At 42.1% G+C, this 25418-nt stretch overlaps 1 protein-coding gene across 7 annotated transcripts in view; it reads left to right on the top strand.

The window, feature by feature from the left end:
- Positions 1 to 25418, top strand: part of KCNAB1 (potassium voltage-gated channel subfamily A regulatory beta subunit 1) — a 226802-nt gene that overhangs the window by 152550 nt on the left and 48834 nt on the right. For all 7 annotated transcript variants that reach the window (XM_043521702.1, XM_043521703.1, XM_043521700.1 and 4 more), the window contains 3 exons: positions 13806 to 13843; positions 20690 to 20769; positions 23536 to 23580. In XM_043521702.1, coding sequence (XP_043377637.1) covers positions 13806 to 13843; positions 20690 to 20769; positions 23536 to 23580 — 163 coding nt within the window. The remainder of the gene's footprint in view (positions 1 to 13805; positions 13844 to 20689; positions 20770 to 23535; positions 23581 to 25418) is intronic.

Genomic DNA, 25418 nt, shown 5'->3' with positions numbered 1-25418 from the left:
ATATTATTTGGCTAAATTTGTGTATGCATCATGGCAAAATGGGTCCTGAGAAATCTTTTGGAACTTTTGTTTAGATATACAAGGATTAATTTTAAACCAAGAATTATAGTATTAATTCTGATTAGATTTTATTGGAAAGCTAGCTGTGGAACTGGAGTATTAGAGCAAGCACATATTATCATATCCGCACTGCAGTACTGTGAATTTACCCTAGAGCAATTGTTCATTTCTAAAGTAAACAACAAAGAGAGACTGTGCCAGTCATGTTAGTGCAGATGAAACATTTCCAGCATTCATGCTAATCTCCATATGTCTAAACATTTGAGTTTTTTCTTCTCTAGTACTTCTTTCCTCAGTGGGGTACGATTTATAGTACAGAATCATGGTTATCTATATTTAGAAGAGAATCTCTAATCCACAAAATATATAAATAAGTCTGTATGTGTATTTGAGACATACATGCATATCTCAACAGTAACGTACACTTAGATTGTAGTGGTATAAAGATTAGTTAGAAGGATACTCGACATTTGTCGTATAGTTTTTGAAAAAATTTAACTCAGTTATAATAATAACCTATCTGAAGCTTTGAAATTGAAGTCTGTTTCCATTTGGATTTTTCCCCTGCATAACAGATGCATTGGGTTTCCCACAAATTAATAAAACTTATTTTCTGTTTTAACTTTATTATTGTTTGGGATCAAATCCCTACTGTGATAAGCACAGTACAAACACAGTAAGAGACCGTCCCTTTTCTGAAGTGTAGTATAACTGGACAAGCAGGCAAAGGAGAAAGTAAGTATTAATATCCCTGTTTTAAGAACTGAGGTACAGAGAAGTAAGTGACTTGCCCATGGTCACACAGGAAATCTGAGGCAAAGCTGGGAACTGATCCCAGATCTTCTGAGCCCCAATCCAGCTACACTAAACCCAGAATTAGAGGTGCCTGGCAATGGTCAGTGTATTCAGTGAAAATTTTTGAAAGACATGAAAAAAACCCACCCAATTTTGGTTTTTCACAGAACTGGAAAACTTCAAAAACAAATTCAGAACAGAAAAATTTCAGCCTTCTCTATTCAAGGTCATTCTTCCAGTGTCATTTTCTTATCAAAAAACACATTGTTTGTTCTTGGGGTAAAAGAGCCTCTAAATTTACTTTTATGTTGAAGTTTCAAAGAGATACAAGAAAAAATATAAAAACAAATATATATATATATATATAAAATGTATACACAATATAGCAGATGACATTTTAAGCTCATAGACCTGCCATGTGTAAGGGTTTTCAGACTTATGGGGTAGAAAGGGGTAATTTTAAATCATGCCAAGTAATTTTATTTTAAAAATTACTGAAATATTTAGTTTAGAGAAACAGGAAATGGGAGGACAGCTCTTACTGTTTCTCTTATTGCCAATTCAGGGATGTGACTCCCACTCTTTTAGTCACAGAGGCTATCGTAGGGACTGTATGTTTAAAACCAAGCAAAATAATCACAATTATTAACTATGGCTATTTTGCTATTAAAAAAGGGAAAAGACAACATTAAACAAAAGAACACAAATGATATGCAATGCTTCTTTTCATTAAATCTCTCCTGCATGTTTCTCCATGGAGTGTTTTTAACAGAGATTACTACTTGAATGAACTACATCTGGGGAGGCGTTCTTCGTGTGTTAAATTCAAACCAAAGTATACTGTTTCCCCAAATTATTGTGAATCCAGTTTTAGTATCTAATTAGATAAACTGTTTATAGTTGGGCAAAATAATTTGTTTAAGGGCAGATGAACCTTGTTGGTTATTATTAATAACCAGACAGTTTGTAATTGGGCAAAGTAAACAATCTTAACTAAATCCTATGAAAACAAAGACAATATTTAAATGAGTTATTCAGAAGATGCCATTTAGGGAGCTGTCATAAGAACCGCCAATTAACAAATATTAAGAATCTTAAATCCTGTTAAATCCCATTATTTCTCTATTTACCAATATTTAGCCCCTGTCTCCTCTCCAGAAATAAATGGGTCTCACCATTTGGTGATTAACCGGAGAAACTGCTGGTATTTTAAATTACAACAGCATTTCTTTATACCAATAAAATCATTACAAGAGCTTTAAAATCTAATCCCTAACTAAGTAATTTAGTTAACTTGATCTCACTAATTCATGTTAAAGTCTTGGGGAAGTTTTCCTTGGGTTGGCTTCTTTCTGAGTTGTCTTAGCTGTCTTTGGTAGCTTTTTTGTACAGAGATACAGGATGAGTTGCGGAGCACTTGCTGTGTGAGCAGGGTAGCAGAGGGTGTGCGTGGGTGTGTGTGTGTGTGTATGTATGTGTGTGTATATATATATATATATATAATGAGGGATGCTCACTTCAGAGTTTTATATGCTTCTCCTTCCTAATTTCATGAAATTTTAGGAGAAATCCCCTATTTTGGGCTTGGTTAGAATCAAAGTTGGTTGCTGCCATCCTTTTATTGGCTCCATGCCATGTTTTTAGGAACCTCTTCATCTTATGAATATGTAGTTTGTTAATACATATGTACATTCTTTCTTGTCATTTCTATTTCCTTTGTCTTCAGGACGGAGAGTTTCAGAACATCTTTAAATTTAGAGTTCTGAATCTTTCTTTCTATTCAGTCCAGTCCATTCCAGAGATTTCTTTAGTTTCATTGGAGTTTAACAAGAAATGAAGTTTGGCTTTCAAAAAATCCAAACACTCTTGTTCTTTTTATAAAGGTTTTTTGAGATCTCAAAAAACATGTTTTAAATTTGAATAATTCTTGGAGCATCTTTAGCTTAAATAGTTAATAAAGAAGTTGTTGATTTTTGCTACAATTCTTTGGAGAGATGATTCTTGTCTTCCTGAACTGCGTGAAGGAGTTGTTTGAGCACTGTCAGTAACTGATTAACTAATTCCCCATTAATATAAATATTCTACACTTCAAAGACTTCTTATATTGGTAATTAGTTCACTAAGATCATTAGACGCCATCCATGTTGGTACATAAAGCATTTTACCATTTACATGGCAAATTATATTAGATTGTTTGCATTTAGTTTAAATACTTGCAAATATGCCATTCCAAATGGTTTGCCATCTCAACATTTAAGAAATAAACACAGGTTTTCTACAGATCATTTCCCAGCTCCACGTTTTCTATAAAGTTTTAAAAATGCAAAGAGAGGTTTTTCTTGCAAAAGGGTGAGGGCTTGGGGAGACCCACTTTACTTCTAGATTTTGTGATTTGATGAGGATCTTGGGTGTTACTTTTCTTTTGAAATCCTTTTGGCCACATTGTGTTTACCCAGCACAGTCTTTACAATTAAGACTCCTATCAAATATTAAGGTTCACAAACTGTGTGGCACTTCCTCCTGGGGGACACAACAAGGTTATTGGGGGAGCAAGAGGATCTGATGGGCAGTGCTGAAGGGCCGGGGTCAGGAGGGGGCTGTGGCTGGCAGGGGAAGTGGATGGGCTCTGTGCGGGCAGTCTCAGCTTCTGGGCACAGGTTCCCTGCCTGTCTCAATCCCCTACTGCCACAGCTGCCAAGCGGCAGATACCCTAGTCTGTTGGGGAGGCCGGCAAGGGCTCTGCAAACAGCTGGCTGAAGGCTTCACCCAGAGTACTGACCTGCTGGACAGAGCCCCCTCCTGACTGTGGCCCCAGGGCACAGAGCCCCAGCCAATTCCCCTGCTAGACAGTGTGGGGGAAGTGGATGGGGCCACACTAAAGGACAAGGGTCTGGAGGGGGCTGTGTCTGGCATGGGGGCCTGTCTCTAGGGGTGCAGCCTTCTGCTCCCCTCCCCAGTCCTTCAGCATGGCCAAGTTCGCTTGCACAGGGTGAGTGAGGTGGGCAGGGTCCTGGCAACCCGACTGCTGCAGGGAGTGGAAGGCTTCCTCGAGTGCTGCATGATGAGTATCGCTCACATACCCAATGGGTACCAGGGGCAGCCCTCCCTTCTGCCTTCAGTGGGTACTGGGTGCCCCCATGGGTACCTGGCACCCCCTCCTCTCTCTGCCACCTGTATGCATCTCTCCTGTCCCAGACCCCTGTGGGTACCAGGCAGCCCTCCTGCCGCCACCCCTTGTGGGTACTGGGCATCCCTTCCTGTCCCTGCCCCTTCTGGGTACAAGGCACCTCTCCCTCTTCCAGCCCCATACATACCAGGCATCCCTCCTGCTCCCCATGGTACTGGGCACCTCCTCCTTCCCAGGCCCCGGTGAGAATGGGGCACATCGTACTGCCCCCATGGGTACCAGGCAATGTCCCTGCTCCCTTGTGAGTACAGGGCACCCTGTCCTGCCACCTGTGGGTACTGGACACCACTCCCACCCCCCACGAGTACCGGGCACTACCCCTGTGATACTGGGCACACTCTCCTACCCCAAGCTCCATGTGCTCTGCCCCTGGGAGGGGGCCATGCATGGGACATGAACCTCTAAAAGAGACTCCACAAAAACAGTTTGAGAACTTCTGTCCTAAGTCTCAGTGAAGGTACAGGCAAGCTTAGTGTCCTGACACTAAAAAAATTATAACAATTGTATTAATTTCGTAATACTCATTCACAGAATCACAGCAATGTACTGAATGCTGCAGGTACCAACTCCAGTGCACATAGGCAGGACTGACCTTCCTGCTAACCCATGGCAGATCAGCAACATAGTAACAAATGAGATAACTTGCCTCAAGAACTCCAATTCACTTATTCCCACTATGTGCCTATGGGTTTTCTTGCTGTCCAGTGTTGGCAGGTTTGGTCTCAGCCTTGCCAGTGTCCATTTAAACACTTTAATCTCAAGAGAAACTCTTGGAAGCAGACCAGCTCGGTAATTTAATAATTAGGCACTTGTATATTTAATTCAGTGACAGATTTCTGTAAAGTGGGAGTTTGTTTTAAGCACTGATGTAGAGCCATGCTAATTTCACTTGTATGTAATCCTTTATTTGGGAATTAATAGCTAGTGTATTGCTAAAAATAAATAAATAAAAAGTGGGTGTGTTCTATATATTAATGATAGATTTGTAAAAATGCATGACTATTCTGTAAAGAATGCAGGAGGGGTCAAAAGAAGATCTTCACAGAGACCAGCTGTAACTTCAGTTTTAAACACTGTCTACAGTGGGCTGAAGACCAATTTAAGAAATGGAGTACTTGTGGCACCTTAAAGACTAACAAATTTATTTGAGCATAAGCTTTAAGAAACGTAATTTTAATGTAATTTAAACACAGTTCTAGCTAAATCACTTTCTAACATGGGGCTTAGTCCTGAAAACACTTCTGACAGTGTGCTGTTCTGCCGAAATCAGTGGACTATAATCAGTAGTAAGCACTATCCCTTGTAGTGTTCACAGGATCAGATCCAGGGTTTTGTGTGCCACTGTGGATAAGGCTAAATGGTGTTAAATCACTTTTAATATCATGTTCTAGCCCCTTTCACTGTCCAGGCTAGAACCTATGTTTTTGTTGACAGTTCTAACACCATTTGGTGCCAGCCAACCATGTTAGGAAATGTTCCAGTTGCAACAGAGCTGAAACATGGTTCCTTTACTGTTTACTTTGGACTTTTTCTGTAAAATGTTGCACCATTGCATTTCTGCCAGCAGTAGTAATAGAGAGTACAAAAGGGTGGAGAAGGCTACAGACAGTTGCTGGCATTTTAACCATCATGTCATTTAACCTTTCTCAGAGAATATCTAGATGACACGGTAGTTAAAATGCAGGTGGCTGCTGGTCTGCTAGGCACTGTACAAATATAAAGAAACTGTCCCTGCCCTGAATAACTTACAATCTAAGCAAGCACTAGTGCTGATAGCAATGGTGGGAAATTTTAGGGTAGCTATGGGGGAAAATTCTACAGTAAATATTGCCTCTTCAGTTCCTGGCCGAGCATACACAGGGTTATGGTCTCTCACATTCTGTCCATCCTCTGGGTCAACAAAACACCACCTTGAATGACATGAAGAGAAGAAAATGTGATTGTTGCTGGCACGCTGACAGTTTTGAACCCATAATGCCTTCATCTCAGGGTGCATTTCTGAACTGGGTGCATGATTGGAATTTTTTAAAACAAGCGTTTAAAAGAATTATGCAAGCTAGAGAGCATTGAAATACAACTGGGATTCAAACATACAGCCCCATCGACATTTGATTCAGTGCACACTTCCATTTCATTGTGCAGTATGACCAATGGCCTTCAAAGTGTAATCTCTTAGCGTCTCTGGTAAGTTTCACTTTGCAGCCTGTGGTGCAAGCAGAGCACAAAGAGGCTGAGGGAGCATCTGCAAGCTGGATATCTGACGCCGATCACTTGAAGAAAGAAGCAGACTAGGGAGGATATTTCCTGTGAGACTCTTGAGTCCTCTACAACTGCTGACCATGAATACGGGGATTGGAGGGACCGAATGTCCGAGATCAGCATGAAGGACCACGAACGGAGGGAGCAGTTGCTGCAGGAGAGGCAAAGGGACAGAGAGGTGTGGTAGGAAGTGAACCAAGACATTATGGCTTTGCTCAGGCAACAAACTCAGATGTCATAGGATATGATGGAGCTACATGCCCAAAGACCCTGGACACAACAGCCTTCCAAATCCATGGGAAATTCTATGGACACTGCTCCCTATATACCCCAACATGACAAGGGTCAGCATGGCATGAACCCTTTCTCCTGCCATTTCATGCTAGAGGAAAACACAGAGAACCATAACTACATGTACATTGACCTCTGATAAATAGAGGATCAGCCACCAAGCACAGTGCACTACCTGTTTTGCCACATGAATAAAACACTGTAATATGTTTTTAATATGTAAAACTGTATGTTTAGTTGGTTTTTATAAGTTGGGTTATCCCCTTATACTGCTGCTAACATGTTTTTATCTTGTGTATTTGTACTTTATCTTAGTTTCCTGTATTTTTTTGCACACAATAAAGTTCTGTTTTTTGAAACACAGAGTACCTTTATTAGTTTACCTTACCTTAGTTCCTCCTGTTCCATTGACACATTGCGCAGGCCAGTTCCTCCATTGACTACGGTCACTCACTAATTGGGATACTTCTTTCTAGGTGATGCCCGTGCACTTGTTGTCTTCTGCCAGCTTTTCCTTGGCCTTCCTCATTTTCTCTTTCCCTCATTGTAGGGTGACCACATTTCCCAAAGAGAAAGCAGAACACGCCTAGCCACTCACCTGAGCTGCTCCACCCCCCACCGCAGGACTGTTGCCCATGGCTAGAACCCTTTTGGGGCGCCCTCAGGAGGCTGTCGGCCTGTCACTGGAACACTGCCGTGCCCTCCTCCCCCCCCCGCTGGAACGCTGCATCCTCATAGAATATCAGGGTTGGAAGGGACCTCACCCCACTCCAGCTTGGCCTCCCCACTCGGGGAGGAGGGGCTGGCATCTCTGCTTACCCCCCCCCCGTTCTTCCACACTGCACCCCACTTTTTTGACAAAAGTAGGCATTTGTCCTGTTTGCTCTTGCCAGCTGATCCAGTCAACAAAAGCAAACAGGACAAATGCCTCCTTCTGAGAGAAAAAAGTCAGGATAGCCGGGACAGGACTTTAAAAAGGGTCTGTTGCGGCCAAAACGGGACATATGGTCACCCTACTTCATTGGGTACCCAATTCCATGCTTACTTAGCATATCTCTCGTCTTCCATATGGTGTACATATCCCAAACACCTGAGCCCCTTCTTTCTTTGATGATATTTTTTAACATGTCCCCTGCTCTGTCAGCTCCCGTACTCTGGCATTTGTTATTTTGTCTTTCCACAATATGTGTTTAGACCACTTATAAATGCCACATTGCAAAATTCATAAGAGGCGTCAATAGCCCACCCCTATTTAAACACTACACACACAGGCACACCAATTTACCAAAGTATTACACAACACTACTGTGGCTAATAGTTAAAATGTTTTTTTAAGGCCTCCCTCAGCTGTATAGCTCCTCAGTTGGCTGTGTCTGGCTGTTCAAATTCAGCAGACAGCCAGTCTACCTCACCCCTCCACCCTGCCTGTTGCCTTTCCCCCTCCGCCTCACAGATATTACATAGTACACAGCATGCAGCTATAACATTAGGAATGTTTGCCTCGCTGAGATCAAACCTAGTCATTAAACATCACCAGCAAGCTTTTAGTCTACCAAAAGCACACTCATCAGTCACCTGTTGTTGAATCTTTCCTTGGTGCCAGGAAGGCAGCCAGTGTACAGTTTCATGAACGAGGGGAACAAAGGGTAGGGTGGGTCCTCCGGAATCACTCTTGGCATTTCAACATCACCAGTGGGATTGCATTGGTCAGGGAAGAATGTCCCTGCTTGCATCTTTTGGAAAAGTCCTGTGTTCTTTAAAGACTCAAGAATCATGCATCTTCCCTGACTAGCCCACACTGATGTCAGTGAATCATCCCTGCTGATCCACTAGCACTTGCATAACCCTGTAAAATTATCCCTTTCCCTTTATGTACTCACTGGCAAGATGGGATAGTGGCAGAATAGGGATGTGCGTCCTGTCTATTACCCCACCAGAGTTCAGGAAGCCTGTTGCTTCAAATCCTTCTACTTGATGCACATTGCTGAGGGTCAGAGTCCTGTGCAGCAGGATATGCTTAATGGCCCCTGCACACTTGGATGACAGTGGCCACCACTGTAAATTTGCTGACTCTGAACTGATTGTCCATTGAATGACCAATAGCAATTCACATTGCAAGCTTCCAGAGTGTAATTGCCACTGACTTCACCACTGGGAATGCAGCTCTCATTTAGTGTCCCCGTACTGGAGGGCTGGGGCAGGCTCAGCACACAGATCCAGGACCATGGCCTTTGACATCTAAAAGTTCTGCAGCCATGGCTTATCATCCCAAACCTGCATTACGATGCAATCCCACCAGTCAATGCTCATTTCTTGGGGCCAGAAGCACCAATCCACCCTGTGGAGTTGCTCTGTGAATGCCAGCAGCAACATGACATTTTTATTCACTATCTCCATCAGCATCCAGTCATCACTGTCAAATTCTCTTCCTCCTTTTCACCACGCCATTTGCTGTCATAGTACTCATTGACGTGCCATGAATATGGAAGAATCGTGCATCCTGTGTTAGCAATGGTCATTCGAATTGCACTGAGCTCGGAAGCGTCCATGTTTTGGTCAGAGAAATGGTGAAGACAGGAAAATGGCACACCGTACTGTGCCAGTATTAGAAATGGCATGATAAATTATGGGATGGAATAAGCCTAATGGGATGGAGAAAATGGCAATGTGGAAACTAGTTCTCAGAAATCCCAGGACGAATTGCTGGTATCACACAGAGCACTGCAAAATGCAAAGCACTGCATTGTGCCGGATGGTAGTGCTGGGCACTCTGGAATACCTACCCGTGGTGTACCGCATTTTCCATCAACACAACCACTCCTGGTGAGGATGTGCAGCACCAATGCAAGCAGTCAAGTGTGTGCATGCCCATGTGATGTACAAAAGTGGGCGGCTGTATGCCAACGTAACTTACATTGACCAAACTTTGCAGTTTAGACACAGCCTTAAAGACTTGCTAAGCTGGGCTGCTACACCCACTTCCTTTCTGTGGCATGTGCATCACTGGCTGCAAAGCAAAACTTACGAAAGGCTTGAGTTTTCCTTTGAAGCTCATTGATTGCACAGCAGCACAACAGGGTAGAGCCGTGCAAGAGAAGAACCAGAGAGAAAGGACAAAGTGAGGAGCCGATCAGTGGGGGATGTGAAGAATGCTAGACAACAGACCAGAGGGGGAAACAAAAGTAAAGGGGAAGGGCTAAAGAAGAGGGGTAATCAAGAGATGGGTAATGACTCTGTTACCAAAGATAAACTTCCTCTTACAATCTTTACTGACAGATCAGCAACTGAACATAAACATCATGTTCTGATTTCAGCTGCACTGGTATAAATCCAGAGGCTCTCCAGTGAAGGAAAAATAATGTTACTTTGGGTTTATAGTGCAGCAACTGAGGTCAGTACTATAATTTTTTATCTTGGGAAATAGCTTAGGCTTGCTAAGGTAAATAAAAACCATTGTTCAGAGCAGATGGAATAGCAGCTGGCAAAGCAGTGGAGTGGTAGCACCAAATCGGGTAAATGTGCCTGGGTGATGCAAGCAAAAAGCTTCACTGCATGGTTCCAGAATTATTCTGATAGTTTCTGGGTGCACACGTTAACAAAATGAATGCATATGCATCAGGGACTATTATCCTCTTACTGAAAATGGGTAGATCATAACTGTACATCCATTCCTGCTAATGGCTTACTTCCAACAACTAGTATAGAAGTAGAGTTAAATGTCAGTCTACACTTCCCCCTGTTAATCCCTAACAGTCCTCAGAAATCAGCTAAAATTTTTGCAGATGGGAGGAACCAAGCTTGCTCAAAATGCCATAGCTCTTTCAGAATTATAAATCTAGAATATCGACATTCTACAGAGAAACAATAAGCAGGCACCTATCCCAGTTTACAGATAATTTCAGTTTAAATACTATGCTGTAAATAGACAAGGAGGTTTTCAAAAGTAGCACTACTCCCATTTAAAGATGAGAAAACTAGTGCACAGAGAGATTCGGGCCAACTTCTTGAGGAAAAGATTGCAACATTTCTCCCACTGGCTGATTTTCTTAAAAAGAGTAGTTGCTTGAAGTCACTCAAAGGGTTGGTATGTTAAAAGTATTTAAGAGTGTTAAAATGTTTCTAGTCCCTCCTTAAGAATCATTTCTTCCACGATGCCCACAAAAATAAACACTACTTTTCATGTATGTATTTAGATTGTGGTGGTGTCTACAGGCCTTATTGTACGAGGTGCTATACACACATCGAGCACGAGGATGGTTCCTGCCACAGAGGCCAAATCTTTTTTTTTTGAAAACAGCTTTATGGTGAACCAAAAGATATGCAATTACCTACATCAAAAGTGTAAGTTTATTAGTTTCAGAGGGGTAGCAGTGTTAGTGTGTATCAGCAAAAACAACAAGGAGGATTTATGGCACTTTAGAGACTAACAAATTTATTTGGGCGTAAACTTTCGTGGGCTAAAACGCACTTCATCAGATGCATGGAGTGGAATATCCAGTAGGAAGATATATATTAACACAGTACACAAGTATTCATTGTTTTTGCTGATCTTATTAGTGTAACTCTTGTCCTCTTGTTCTTCCATCCCTCCCAGTTGTTTGTTACGGAGTTTGTCAAGCCACTACTAAGCTGTAAACACTTCTATACGTTTCAAATGTGATTTTTGTGTTGAATATTTTGCACTGGATGCAGATTCTTCACTGGATAAAATCGCAAGATAGAAAGGCAAATATCCTGGCTATGTTTACCAAATCTCTTTTTCAGGAGTGCTAGCATTCCCCCCAAGGCATTTAGGTCAGCTTTCCATACATTGTCTGAATGAAATGAACCCTATATAATTTTCTAGCATTAAGGCCTGATCCTGTAATGCTTATTCACATGAGTAATCTGATTGCTGTCAATGGGAAAGTTTGCATGGCCAGGTTCTATATGGTTGAGTTTCAAATTGGAAATGTATAATATATGCTGTGTTTTATATAAGTAGGCTCTCTCTATAAAATTTTAACTTCTAACTATAGTATAACTAACTCTTCCCTGTGGCAAATTCCTTGCTAAATGTATAGGTGCCCATCAAAAGTAATTGTGTCATCACATTTTATGCATACTACATGTACAAGTGTAACCATGAAGTTCATAGTAAAAGATTATTGTATCTGGATGGTCCTCCTCCTTGTATTAAAACAATAACAAATAATTTTATATGTGGTGAACATGTAATTCCTGAATAGCTGCAAAAATAAGAACTGTGCTGTACATCAAACTGACATGGTAACTAGGTAACAAAGAGCAAATGATAGTATGAAATGATTCCCTTTTTTCACACTTCAACACTTTGCTTTCCAGGTCATGTTGTGTAGGCTCAGATATTTAGGACAGAAGCAAGGGCTGTTAAAGCATATACTTATTTGTACTTATTTGCATATACTTAATTGTAGTATGCAGTGTGTGACTTTGATACTTTTTAGAGGCACGGTAATTTTACTTATATTGTCTAATTTTGACAGTAAAAATCCGTACTTCATGAAGCAACCTTCTAAATGATGATACCACAAACACTGTGGTTTAATAAATAGCCAATTAAATCTTAACATTCACAGTTCCCACTGAAACACATACTCGTTAGAGAGTCAGTGCTTGTTAAGAAAAAAATGACTCAAAGAATTTTTTAGAGGAGGGAAGGAACAGTCAAAATATTTTGTTTTGACAAAATCAAAATGTTGGTTTTTATTTAGACCTTTTATGATATATTATCTTATAGATCGGGGTGGGCAAACTTTTTGTCCCAAGGGCCACATCTGGGTTTGGAAATTGTATGGCTGGCCATGAATGCTCACGAAATTGGGGTTGAGGGCTCTGGCTGGGGGTGCGGGCTCTGGGGTGGGGCCAGAAAAGAGGAGTTCGGGGGGGGGGTGCGGGCTCTGGTTGGAGGTGCAGGCTCTGAGGTGGGGTGGGGATGAGGGGCTTGCGATGTAGGAGGGTGCTCCAGGCTGGGACTGAGGGGTTCAGAGGGCAGGAGGGGGATCAGGGCTGGGGCAGGGGGTTGGGGCTCTGGAGTGGGGCCATAAATGAGGAGTTCAAGGTATGGGTGGGGGCTCCGGGCTGGGGCAGGGTGCAGGGGGTGGGTTGAGGGCTCTGGCTGCGGGGTACAGGCTCTGGGGTGGGGCAGGGATGAGGGGCTTGGGGTGTAGGAGGGTGCTCCAGGCTGGGGCTGAGGGGTTTGGAGGGCAGGAAGGGGTTCAGGGCTGGGGTAGGGGGATGGGGCATGGGAGGAAGTCATGGATGCAGGCTCCGGGCGGCACTTACCTCAAGCAGCTCCTGGAAGCAGCATCATGTCCCCCTCTCTGGCTCCTAAACAGAGGCGCCGCCAGGCGGCTCTGCACACTGCCCCCTCCAAAGGCGCCGCCCCTGCAGCTCCCATTGGCCACAGTTCCCAGCCAATGTTAGCTGGGGGCGCGGTACCTGCGGACGGGGCAATGTGTATTGTCCCCTCGCTGCCCCTAAATTGTCCCAAACACAAAAAACAAGACTGGGAGACAGATACAAAGCGGCTGATCAGGCAGGAAGCTTGAATGGAGCAAGCAGAGTGCTGGGGCAGATCCTTAGCTAGTGTAAATTGTCACAGCTCCATTGACAGGCAGTGGAGCCACAACACTTGACACCAGCTGAGAATCTACCCCTGTGAGTGTGGAAACAGGAAGCAAGGAGAACGGAACTGGAAGCCAGAGTAGGGTTGTGCAGTCTTGAAAGCCAGAATTCAGACACTTGAACTTGAGGGTTGGTTTAAGAAGAAGCAAGGCGTGTTGGACGTTTATGGAGAGGGAGCTATGGCGATTGCTAGGAGATAGGGAGATGAAATCTATCGATCCTTGACAAAAGTTTTCAGCTGAGCTCAGTATGGGGCTCACTTTAGTTTCAGGTCATTTTCAAACTGATTTAGCCATCAGCAGTGTGCTCTTAAGACATTTCATCCTCCTCCACACCAGATGGAAGAACACCCTACCTTCCTGTGACACACTCCTTTAAGAAATGAAAGCACAGACTTTCTGTGATTCATTGGCCAATTAAATTTAAACAAGCACATCTCATTACAGAGATTGGCCATTTAAAAAAAATAATAATCAAGAGATTACCTGAGGAAAAGTATCATAATTATACTGTGTACTGTAATTTAAACAAAATCCTTAACAGTAACAAATGATTTTATTCTTTCTAGGGACATGGGTCACATTTGGAGGTCAAATTTCAGATGACGTAAGTAATGTTTGGTTAAAGTAAAACTCATAAAATTGAATAAATGTTTTGTACAAGTCAAGTCATAGCAGAATAAGCAGAGTCTATTTCTGTAACAGGAAATGACAGAGAATTATCATACACAGGAACAGAAAGTTGCACTTCTGCTACGTTTCACAAAGTCTTAGTGATTATGACATTTCCAAAGGTTAAATTTAATAAAAAAAAAACCTTTCCATTAAAAAAATATTCCAAACAGCTATGAAAAGAAGGATCAGCATTTACCACTGACAGTTGTAATGAGAATCTGATTGTTCCCACAGTAGATGTATGAAATTTTTTTTTTTTTGGCATAATGTAAGTAATCCAGTACAGTCATAAATATAGGCCCAGTGTCAGCGTATAATGAGGTGCCAGATGATTTTTGACATAAAAAGTATAGATGAAACAACTGAAAATATCTTTGGGCTTTGCACTGACAACACTGACTCTTGGCTGTAACGGATGGTCCTTAATCTCTGCTAATAACCCTTTGAAGGTGCTGTGTAACTCACGTATTTTACTAAGCTTTGGGAACTTCATGGACATTAGTCATCCATAACAAAAACTTGCAGCAGCCTCACTCGAAGCACCAGGAGAGAGAAAGTGTCAATAACCTTGGTGGAAGGAGAGAAGTATTGTGTGTTAAGATGTAGAGGATTTTCTAGAAGAGAGAGAAACCATTTTATCTTACAAATGGTGCGTAAGGGACTGATGAAAATATACAATAGCATAACAAAGGGGATTCTTCTTTCTATTGCAGCGTTTTAAACACAGAGGGTAAAAACCTGGCCCCATTAAAATCAATGGCAAAAATCCCATTGACTTCAGTGGGCCAGGATTTCAACCTGAGCAGCTATTTGTAGGATCAGGCCTTTAGTTATCACTGATATTGATCATTTAAAAACTCCTCATGACTTCTGGTGTTTGTCTTTTCATACGCAGCCTATCAGCTAAAATTAGAGTTGGGCCCAAAACAAAATCCAAGATCTGAACCTCTGCCCCTCCTCTCCAAAACTTTGGGAAAGTTCAGATCTGAACTCTGCAGCTCAGGTCCATCTCTAGTTAAAAAGCAAATCTAAGTAAAACAGTTTGAATAATTGGTGCTTTCAGTTTTATAGAACTCCTGCCTTGGAATTCTGTGATTCAGTCAGTCTAATCTTCGACATTAAGTCAGGGGATAAGGGGCTGAACTCATCCCTGGTTGAAGTGCATTGACTTCAGTAGGCTTACCCCAGGATATATCTGGCCTAATAAGTCTTGTACTCTCACTTATCTAAATGTGGTCATTTTAAAACATTTTAATATAGACAAAAACTATTTCAAAATACTGATGGAACTTTGGTTCAGGTCTATCCCAGGTTGGTACAACCCAAAGTTGTTATCTGATAGCTTGTCAGTGGCCTTTGTGAAGTGGGTTGGTGGTCTTGGTACTTTTTTTAGATGGCAAGTGTCTGTCAGTCACCACTGCATTCGAAACTAATTTGCATTCTACCAAGGACTGAATGAGCCATGGACTGAACTCCTCTGTCATCCCTAGAGGCACTCCTTCTGAGTGAGAGTTGTCATATTGGCAGGACCATATGGGGAAGCTCACATTACTGTGATCTGTCTGGTGGATCCGTAGAAGACTTCAGTCTCCAAGGCTGTCAACCCAGCATATTTCATAAGTGATTAAATTCACTAAAAATCAACACAAATGGAAAACCTCTCTTCAGTAAATGTTAGGAATCAGATAGAGTTGAATGGAAAATGATGGGGTTTTAGTATCCTATGAAATTTATTGGAGAATTATATCCCTGCTATAGAATTTTATCAGAAGGTTAAAAAAATTAAGAGCTATATCCTTTCTATATTACATTCCATAGAGTTACAGATGAATATCTATAGGACCCTATTACATTTCTATTGGTTTCATCTCTATTAACTGTAAAGGACTTTTCCTGCAGGAAAGAAATTTCCCTTAACACAGGTGAAAGGGATGTTGATATAAATCTATATTCTGGCTCTTCTTGCACTAATGCACAGACATCGTGTGCATATTACTCGGGCTTGTTTTACTGTGGCTTTTAGCAGCTGCATGAGACTAGGTCAGGTCATTATGTCTAACACAAATGGGCCATGTCCTTATTTCCTAAGCAAGACTCCGTAATGTTCCTCCCTACAGAACATCATCTCAGAAGGTTTGTGGGACAGCCAGAACTAAAGTAGACTGGGGTTCTGTTGTGATTATTGGGCCAACAGATTTACCCTAAATTCAACTGTGAAAAGTATGGGAAAGTTCATAAGATGTCACAATAGCCTATGACTTTTTGCCTGCGTGAGAATTAATCATGCAAAATAAGTGAAGTTTTTTCAATAAATCAATGCTATGAACAGGTGCCAGAAAACCAGGCAGAAAAATTGAATTAGCCCAAAGAAAAATGGCCTATTGACCATAGTCAAGGGCTATGGTGAGATCATACTTTGTAAACAAGAAAATGTGAGAATGAAGTCACCTATGCCGAGTTTGGCTTTATGGAAATGAATTTAACTTAACTCCTTTTGGGGGGTCTTAAAAAAAGACATTGGGGAAAAAAAGAAGAATCTTCATCCCCCCCAGTGCATCCCCCAGCCTGCCAGAACTGCAATTCATCTCGACTCATCTCAGCTCCTTCAACCTGAAGTCATGAGGAGCAGATCAGGCCAAGGGACTTTCTTCCTGAGAGGAAAGCAGGCTGGCCGTTGGTCTTGTTTAAGGAACTTTGTTTTCAACTATGAGTGCTGAAAGTCAGCACATTATCCTGGGACCAACATTGCTAAGACAACATCAGTGCATATCACATTATCATGACATCCAGTACTCAGCCTGGCAGTGGGGATATCTAATTACCTGCACCACAGAGGCACATAAGATCCTGTATTGTTTTCCCTTCCCTTTTTGAGTTGCTTTTGCCACTGCCCCCCTCTCCCTCTCTTCCTATTCTGTCTCTCACTCTCTTGGCTTTTCATCGAATCCCGACATCAGCTATGCTGCATTCATACAAGCCTGTCTTGTCTAAGGGGAAAGGATCCAAAGAGTTGACGTCCTTGACCAGAACATGAACCAGAGTCCAAGCAGTAGGTGTCGTGCTCAACTTGCCAGCCAAAGCATCCACTCCAGTGGTCCAGTATTCAAAAAAACATCATCGACAGCCATATTTCTCTCACCTTTTCTATCCTGTCTCTCATCCACCTTGTGTCTATGTTAAAAACAGGAAAAATGAATGCCCATCGCACATCAGGACTGAGAGTAAAATTAACTTTCTTTTTCATCAAAGGTTGTTTAAAAAAAAAAAAAGAGACTGATATTTTAACTCCAAAAGGAGAGAGACTTTGACAGGGTCTAACTAAATTTGTTTTGCATGATCACTAAACCACAGTTTTAATATAAATTCTTGTTTTAATTCTGTGCTCCTTTTTTGTGTGTTTAATCAATAAACTTTCATCTTGAATGAATGCTTTTGGGAGTTTGCCAAGTAACTGAGTAAAACCAAGGCCTTTGTAGAAAATAACCATGACCCTATTGCTGTTAAATGTTAGAGTGAAAGAGTTTATAAACACCTTTAACTCTGTAGGCCTTTGAGGTCAATATCAGTCCTCTACCTGCCCCCAGATTTTCAGGTGTGCATTTATATGCAAGCCTAGCCAGACCTTGGGCCTATATGGTGTGTGTAGAAGAGTGCAGTGCAGTGCTGCATAAAACTTTCACCATCATTTCCCATCAAGCAATAGCAATGACCCCAAGAGGACCAGTATTTCCTCTCTGCAAAGTGTGTGATTCATGATTTCCTTCAATCTAGGGAGCAGAGTCCAAAGGGCACTCCTAAACCTGGACTCCAACATGCTGACTTGTGCATGAGCTTATCTTTACAGGCAGGAAAAGTTGCCATTGATTTCAATAGGATTATTCAGGTGCGTGAAGTTATTTGTGCAGGGTTAGGACTGTGATTGCAGCTTGCTACCCATCAAGTTTTCATCTGAAACGCCATATTTTAAAAACATTTTTAGTGGTGTGTTTGGAGTCAGATTGTAAGTAACATGGCAGGTTTGAGTCTATTTTAAATAAGTTAAGAAAAAATACCCAGTCTTGAAATGTCCTGCTGACACAACACTCCTACCCTGCTCCATTTGTGATTCTAATTTTTCAGTGCTTAGGAATTCATCCTAAGTCTCTGAATTTTGTTCTTCTGGGAGCACATTTTCTGATTCTCGATTAAAAAACAAATCAAGTTGATATTCTATAATATTGTAGATATTCTATACAGTATGTATCATTTAAATATTTTATATATTGTATCCTCAGTTCAGGACACACTTCTTACTTCCTTACTGTCTTACTTCCTCTCATATTCTGATGCACAGGTGGGCAGGAATACATGGTCAATATTTCCAGAAGGTGAGTAGTGATTTTTGGGGGCCCAACCTGAGACTCCATACCATATGAGAGGAACTCAGCACTTTCTGAAAATCAGGCCTTTTTAAGGTGTCATAAGCTGGGCACTGAAAATCAAGGCACCCAAAATCATTAGTCACTTTTAAAAATCCCATCCATGTATTCCTTGGGGATCCTATCATAACCACACTGACTTCTGGGGATTACACTCCATCTGAGACATGAAATTAAGTTTCTAGGAAAGGGGTGCCTCTAGGAGCTGAAGAAATTTGACTCCTCCTGATATTGGGCAGCTCTGTTAGCTGGACCACTGAGCCAGCCCACTTTACATTTCACAATCCATTTTGGTGAAAAATCAATTAACCATATAACCAACTGGGGCTGGCTGTGGTTGCTTTAAAACAATTGTTTTCCTTTAGAAAACTGGGAGAGTCTGAATTGCTGGTTCCTCTCCATCCCTTCTTTTTGCTGGCCAGGGCTCTGTGCTTCGTTGCAGCTGCTCTCCATTGAAGCACTTGGTGCTTTCAGAGGAGCGCAGCAGTGATTTGGAAATGCAGCACTGTATTTTAATAGTCGGTTAAAATTACCAAAATAAAACAGTGCACAATCAATTCACCGCTGCAGTGCTGCCATTCACTTCAACTGGAAAGGAGCCAAAACCAAGCAATTACCTTAAAATCAGTCCAGTTTGTCTTCCAATCTCCTGCACAAAGAGCAAAAAGATAGCGCAGATGTGCAAAAGTCAGACGTGCTCCTAAGTCTCCCTTATTAAACAACTGTAGGTCCAGGGGATGTTACAAGCAGCTGTAGTTCATCTCACACCACATTCTGTCTCCTTTGGGAACTGCAAAATGTATATCAAAGTCCAATGTCAGCTGCAAAAACTGCACGGTGTATTTTGCAGAAAGAAAACTGTTAACTTCAGATGTGTTGTTCAAACATGTACGCCACACAAACAGCCTTGGCCATAGCTGCTGGTATTGCTTTGTACGCTAATAGGACGAACAGGGCTATACAATTCCTCTTTACTAGAAGCAGCAAGGAGTCACGTGACCTTCATAACAGCCTTTAGAATGGCTAGGCTTGACAGCCAGCCTTAATGACTGAGGGAAAGGAAAGAACTAAGCAGGGCTTGTGGAATTGTTGTTTTTATTAGATATATTTCCTGCAGTCTAGCTGTTGTTGAAAACTCACACAATCGCCATGTTTAAGCAACATCATTGTGTTAGAAACCAACAATGGCAATTACATTCAGTGCTAAGCCTTCCTCACCTAGATACTGTATTGCAGCGTATCCGAGGGTCATTCTCTGCTCAGTATATATGTATAACTACTATAAATGACCATGGGAAATTCTCCTCTCAGGTGTAATTCCTACCCCTCTTCCACACGTACTGGGGTTCTAGATGGCGTGCAACCCATGTGTTTCTCGGGTAGTTGTGCAAGAGACCCTCTGCAGTAGGGAACAGAACTCTGCAGCAGCTCAGCAACCTGTAGGGGAGGATTCTTTCCCCCACTTCCCTGCAGAGAATCCGAGCACACGTGCTGGGTATTTGGGCTGAATGCCGACTGCCACTCCCTCAGTAACACTGGTGAAAATCCAGGGAAGCTTCACTGCCTTCAGTAGAATTATGTTGGATTTAAACCTGTGAAACTGAGAACAGAATTTAGCCCTTTGCTTTTTGCCTGTAACAACTTATGTTGGCTTAAGAGCAGTGCCCAGGCACAATGGGACGATTTAAGGACACAGCCTTAAATCAGCCTCAATTCCATTGGTTTTTGGTATGTGCTGCGCTGCATTCCCCCATCTCAAGCCACAGATGAGGCCCTAACATACCATAGTCACCATTAGGAACACTTCCCACTTAGTTCTGAGTGCAAGTCAAGGTGTTCCATAAAGCCCTGTTTGGTTAATGTCCCAGCTACCTGAGACTGCCTCTCCACTCATGCTTCTGTCACTTTTGAAATCAGCTGAGATGCTCCTTCAGCCCCTAGATTTGAATATCTGTGGGACGGAGTCAGGGCCCTGTGGATGGTGGGCCTTTGGCTCTGGAACTTGCTTCCCCTACTATCTGTCACAAACTGCCTTCTGGCCTCCTTTTGTCTGAATGTAGTATGGGGAACTCTGGGGTTTCATGCTGGTTTCTACGTGAGTCAGTAAATTCTATTGCATTTGTACATGCACTGAGTGACTCTGATTAGAGCACTATATAGCTAAAAATAAATAAATACACTTGGGGATATATCTGACCTTTGGATAACAGGGTTTTAATTAACTCTGGTTCAGATAATCATGTTTTGACCAAAGGTCCACAGCCCTGCTCCTTGGGGCAGATGGTGAGTAGCATGTCAGGCATGCTGGATGATTGTTTCTGCAGCCACTTGACTAATCGTATGTCTCTGGCTTCCCTAAGGTTGCTGAACAGCTAATGACAATCGCTTATGAGAGTGGAGTAAATCTGTTTGATACAGCGGAGGTGTACGCAGCTGGAAAGTAAGTGTGTGTGTGTGTGTGTGGCTCAAGGTGTTGGAGTGTTCTATGCAGCCAAGTTTCACTTTGTTTAACTACTGTACCTATTTATTCACCGCCAACCTAACTCAGCCTTTAAACAAATGCAACTACAGAAGTGTATCAGGTTCTATTTTCAGTTACTCTGGTGTAAATCTGGAGTAACCCTGTTGACTTTTATGGAGTTACTGCAGATCGGCACTAGTGTCATTTAAGGTATATTTTGACATATGTAAATGTATACTGGGACGCACTAGAGTAGTGCACTAAGACACTTCATAGGAGGATGATCTGCCTTGGATTTTGGGTGTTCCCAGGTTAGTTATGTGTTCAAACTCTAAATTAAACATCCTTGCAAACAAGAGCAAATCACCCAACATGGGGCCTTGCTTGTAGAGATCCGATGTCCTACTGCTTTGCCAATGTGAAAGATTGGCTTTAGATACAGGTAAACCCTGATGTTACATATTCCCCTTTTATGAAATTCAGTTTGATCCGAAGTGCCTTTGTGCCCCCAGCCTCTTAGGAAGTTATTGAACTTCACCCCAGTTTTATCTCGCTAGAGGTTTTGGGGGTCCCCCAAGAACTTAGTAAAATTGGGGTTTAGCGTATACCCAGTGTAACAAACTGTGTGAAAAGCGGGGCTTTTCTTTCATAGTGCTTCTTGTGAAATGTTTTTTCCTCTCCAGTTTTCAGAGTTCACTGGGTGCTTTTAAGGTTCTACCATACCATACAATACAATGAGCATAGCTCAGGTTTGCAGACTTTGACAAGTCTTTCAGCAAACCTGGCCCAAGCTCCTGATTTGGCGATTGGATGTGAAAATTTGGCACTCCCCTCCAGGTGAAACACTCACCATGCTGCCGGGGTGATTTCTGCTCTACTCCACACCCTGCCCTTGTCCTACAATGATACCTTAATAAACACCATTTTTCTAAAAAACGCACGCTGCTTATGCGGAACCTCATATTTCCTATGAGAGAGACTGGGACATCTGTGTTCTTTTTTCCTCTTCCACCTCTCAGGCAGGCACCTATCCTCTTGCCAGGAATAGGGTACTTGGCTGCATTTTCCCCTGTTTCAACTTGAGCAGGGAACAGAGAGGGCTCCATATGCAGGCCACCTCCTAAAGAGTGCATTAATCACTTCTGAAGGGCCTACAGCCATGGCCATCTTTAAGCTGGGGGCAGAGGAGTGGGACTCTTTGTCCAGTGTCAGTTATATGTAGTTACATCAATGCCATTGTGCTGGCAAAGAAGAAAGTGGTCCCCTGCCAAAAACTTTTAAATCAAGTCCTGATTTTTTAGTGGAAGATAATGGGCCAGATCCTCAGCTGGGTAAATCATCCTAACTCCATTAACTTCTATGCCAGTTTATACCAGCTGAGATTCCAGCTCAGTATCCACACTGAGAAAATAAACAGAGAACCTATTTTTGGGTTCCCATTCTCGAAGGAGAGAACTGGATTAGACTAACAAGTCTAAGTGCATTGCTCGTATCTCACATGTAACCTACTCTGTGCATTTCACTATTGATGAATAGAGCCTCCCCCCTACCCCCAGCATGTTGGAAAGTTGGTGCTTGTAGCTCCAGCCCCAGACTTGGTGCCTATACAAGGAGCTGCATATTAACTTCTGAGGAGCCGCATGTGCTCCGGAGCCACAGGTTGGCCACCCCTGCTTCAGAGAGAGGGCATTTTCCTGCAGTCTCCACTACAAATAAATCCTCAGTCTGTTCTCTTCTCTCATGGGCTCCCTGATTCTTATAGAAAAAACAGCACTTAAAAGTGCTTTCATCCCCCTGGTTTGTGCTCACTACATGCTCCCCTTCATTTCACTCTATATTCAGCTCTGTTTCTTGCATGGACAAAATGACCTTCAGCTGACTTTGCGTACACACCCAAAATGTCGTGGGCCAGATCCTGGCCTCCATGAAGGTGGCTTTGTACCACTCAGCCTTAAAACTGACTAACTTTAAAAAGAACAAAGCCCTACTTGCAGAGTTGTGTTTTGGATGAACATGCCCTGATGCACAATGGGGCTGAAGGAAGAAGACCCTAACGTCAACACATGCTTCAAGGCGATACTGGCAACGTAGTCTGTGCTGGCCATTCTCCCATTTGTGGGTAACAGGCCAACTTCCCTCCTCCACATCCCCCGGTGTAGACCCAGTATAGATGTCACTTGAGCAGTACTCACTCAGGCTGATGCACAGTTTCTCAGCTGCCTGGGTCACCCGCCCAACAGAATGACATTTCTGCGGCATTTGGGCCATATGGGCCCGTGCAAGACAGTTAAGGATTTGGCTTATAATTTTCTGCAATGTGTTTGGTAGACATTCTATAGCTAAATTGAAACTGCAGTGTGTTTCTGACCAATCACTGTCTGACTCTGTGCTGATGTTTGGAGAGGGGAGAAATGCCATAATTAAAAACAAATCAGTTGACTCACAGTTGACTTTACAAGTGTGACATTTACATTGATTCGGCTTAGCACAGGGCACTGAATTGTTAAATTCCAACTCTCTGCCTCAGTGCAAAAAATGCACATTCAGGTCAGCAAGGACATGGGGTAATGTGGCAAGCAGAAAAAAATAAAGGTTGAATGTGAGCAGATTTTTTTTTTATGTTGCGTATCGGTGCTTATGGCAGAGACTTCCAATGAATAATTGGTTTCATGGTTTACTTTATGTTGAGTGCATTCTTGTCTATAAAGTATTTTATACTCAAGTGCATTTTTTTTTCCTCCCCAGGGCTGAGCTGATTCTGGGAAGCATAATCAAAAAGAAGGGCTGGAGGTACTGTATAGATTTTAGAGCCTGCCTGACAATTACTGCAATTGAAGTCAATGGCAAAACTCCCTTTTACTTCAGGGGTAGAAGATCAGGACCACAGAACATATCTGAATTCTTTTGTTTTAAAAAATAGTAGCTTTTTTAACATGTGCTGGATCCGGTAGCTGGTTGGAAAAGCTGGAATAAAAGTCCTAGGCAGAGCTGGTAGCACTTCCTATTACTAAGATTGCCCAATGCTTCCTGTTATGAACCCCTGTTTTCAGTTGTTGTTTATAATTTTGCCAAACTTTGTTTGGGCTGAAATTTTCCATAACAGGTGTCTGTCTTGGGCAGAAATTTTTTTGGAAAGATTCAGCCATTTCTGAGAACTGGGTTGGGAAAAAATATGTTGTTTTACTGTTAGGAAAAGTTAGAAAATACCAGAATTCAGGTTTTCTGTGCAACCGTAATTCAGCTCCCTTGGGTGTTACGTTATGATACAGTCTTTAATAACATCATTGTCACACTATTTTTTTTCCATAGGACCCCTGCCTCCTTCAATGCACAGTATGGACCTGTTCTGGGGATCAATCAGGTTGCAGGGAAGGAGACTTTTGTCTGTAGGTAGCCCCAGCCTCATTTGTTCTAGAGGCTGGAATGTGCACTGATTGAGGCAGGGGATTGCAGGAAGAGAAAGGATGGGCTCCTGGTTAAGGCAGTTGAATGCTGCTCTGGAAAACTGGAGGGTGTTTTATCCCTACCTTTTCGACAAAGTTTCTATGTGATGCTGGGCAAGTCACTTAAATCAAACTTTTCATAGGTGGTCTCTAATTGTGTGCTCCTCATTTTCTGGGTTCCCGGCTTGAGACTGCTTGACTTTGCAATCTTAGCAATGGTTTTTTTTCCCCATCTAATGTTATATATAAAGAGATAGAAAGCATGATGGGATTTCTTTTTGAATACCTCATATGAGATTAGACCTAATTTAAATGATTCATTCATGTGTGTACACTAGCATGTATTTGTGTAGCTTAAGTGGCATTTACATGATCTTTAAAGATCTCCACTATCTGTCCTGTTCATCCCTTCACTAATGAATGATCCCAATGGCATTCCAATTCTCAACACATCAAATATAAGTATCCTTTAGTGGGATGATTATTCAAGAGAGACTCAGTGTGCTGCAGAACAAAGTGCAAAGTACAAATAAAAAATCCTGTAGCTGCTCTATATCATGAATGTCTCTTCAGGATCTATGCAGCATTTTAAGAGTTACTCTAAAATTAAAATAATTTTTATTATCTTAAACAAAAATGGGGAGATTTTCTAAAAGGATGCCTAAGCTGTACACACTGCTACATGTTTTTGCCCCTTTGAATATATTCAATGTTAGGCACCTGGGGCAGATTTTTAAAGGTATTTAGGTGCCTAACTCCCTAGGGAGTTACAAATCTGTCCCCTAGGGATAAGGCCAGAACCAGTTCTTTTTTAAGTCAGTGGCAGAAATCTCATTGACTTTACCAGGAACAAACCCCTGTTCTTGAAAACTTGCCGCCAAAATGTTCAGGCTTGTTTATGTAGTGGAGCTGTTTTGTTCAACTATACATTCTGTGTGTGCATATTTAATGGAATTCACTGTCAGCAAGTGTGTCTAATACTTGCTGTATGATTTTCTTAAGTATTTTAAACTATGAAACATATTTTGTTTAATCTTCCTTGCTGCAGTCCTGCAGCTGATTGAAGGCAGAACACAATACTGGGCCCTGTTCAGTGTTCATTTAAATCATTGGGAGCCTTTCTGTTGATTAATAGCCATTGGGTCAGGCCCTTGGAGAGCGGTTGACAAAGATTTTGTTGTATAC

The sequence above is a fragment of the Chelonia mydas genome, chromosome 9 (genome assembly GCF_015237465.2).
Source record: "Chelonia mydas isolate rCheMyd1 chromosome 9, rCheMyd1.pri.v2, whole genome shotgun sequence".
NCBI lineage: Eukaryota > Metazoa > Chordata > Testudines > Cheloniidae > Chelonia > Chelonia mydas.
This window is presented reverse-complemented; position numbering and strand designations above follow the sequence as displayed.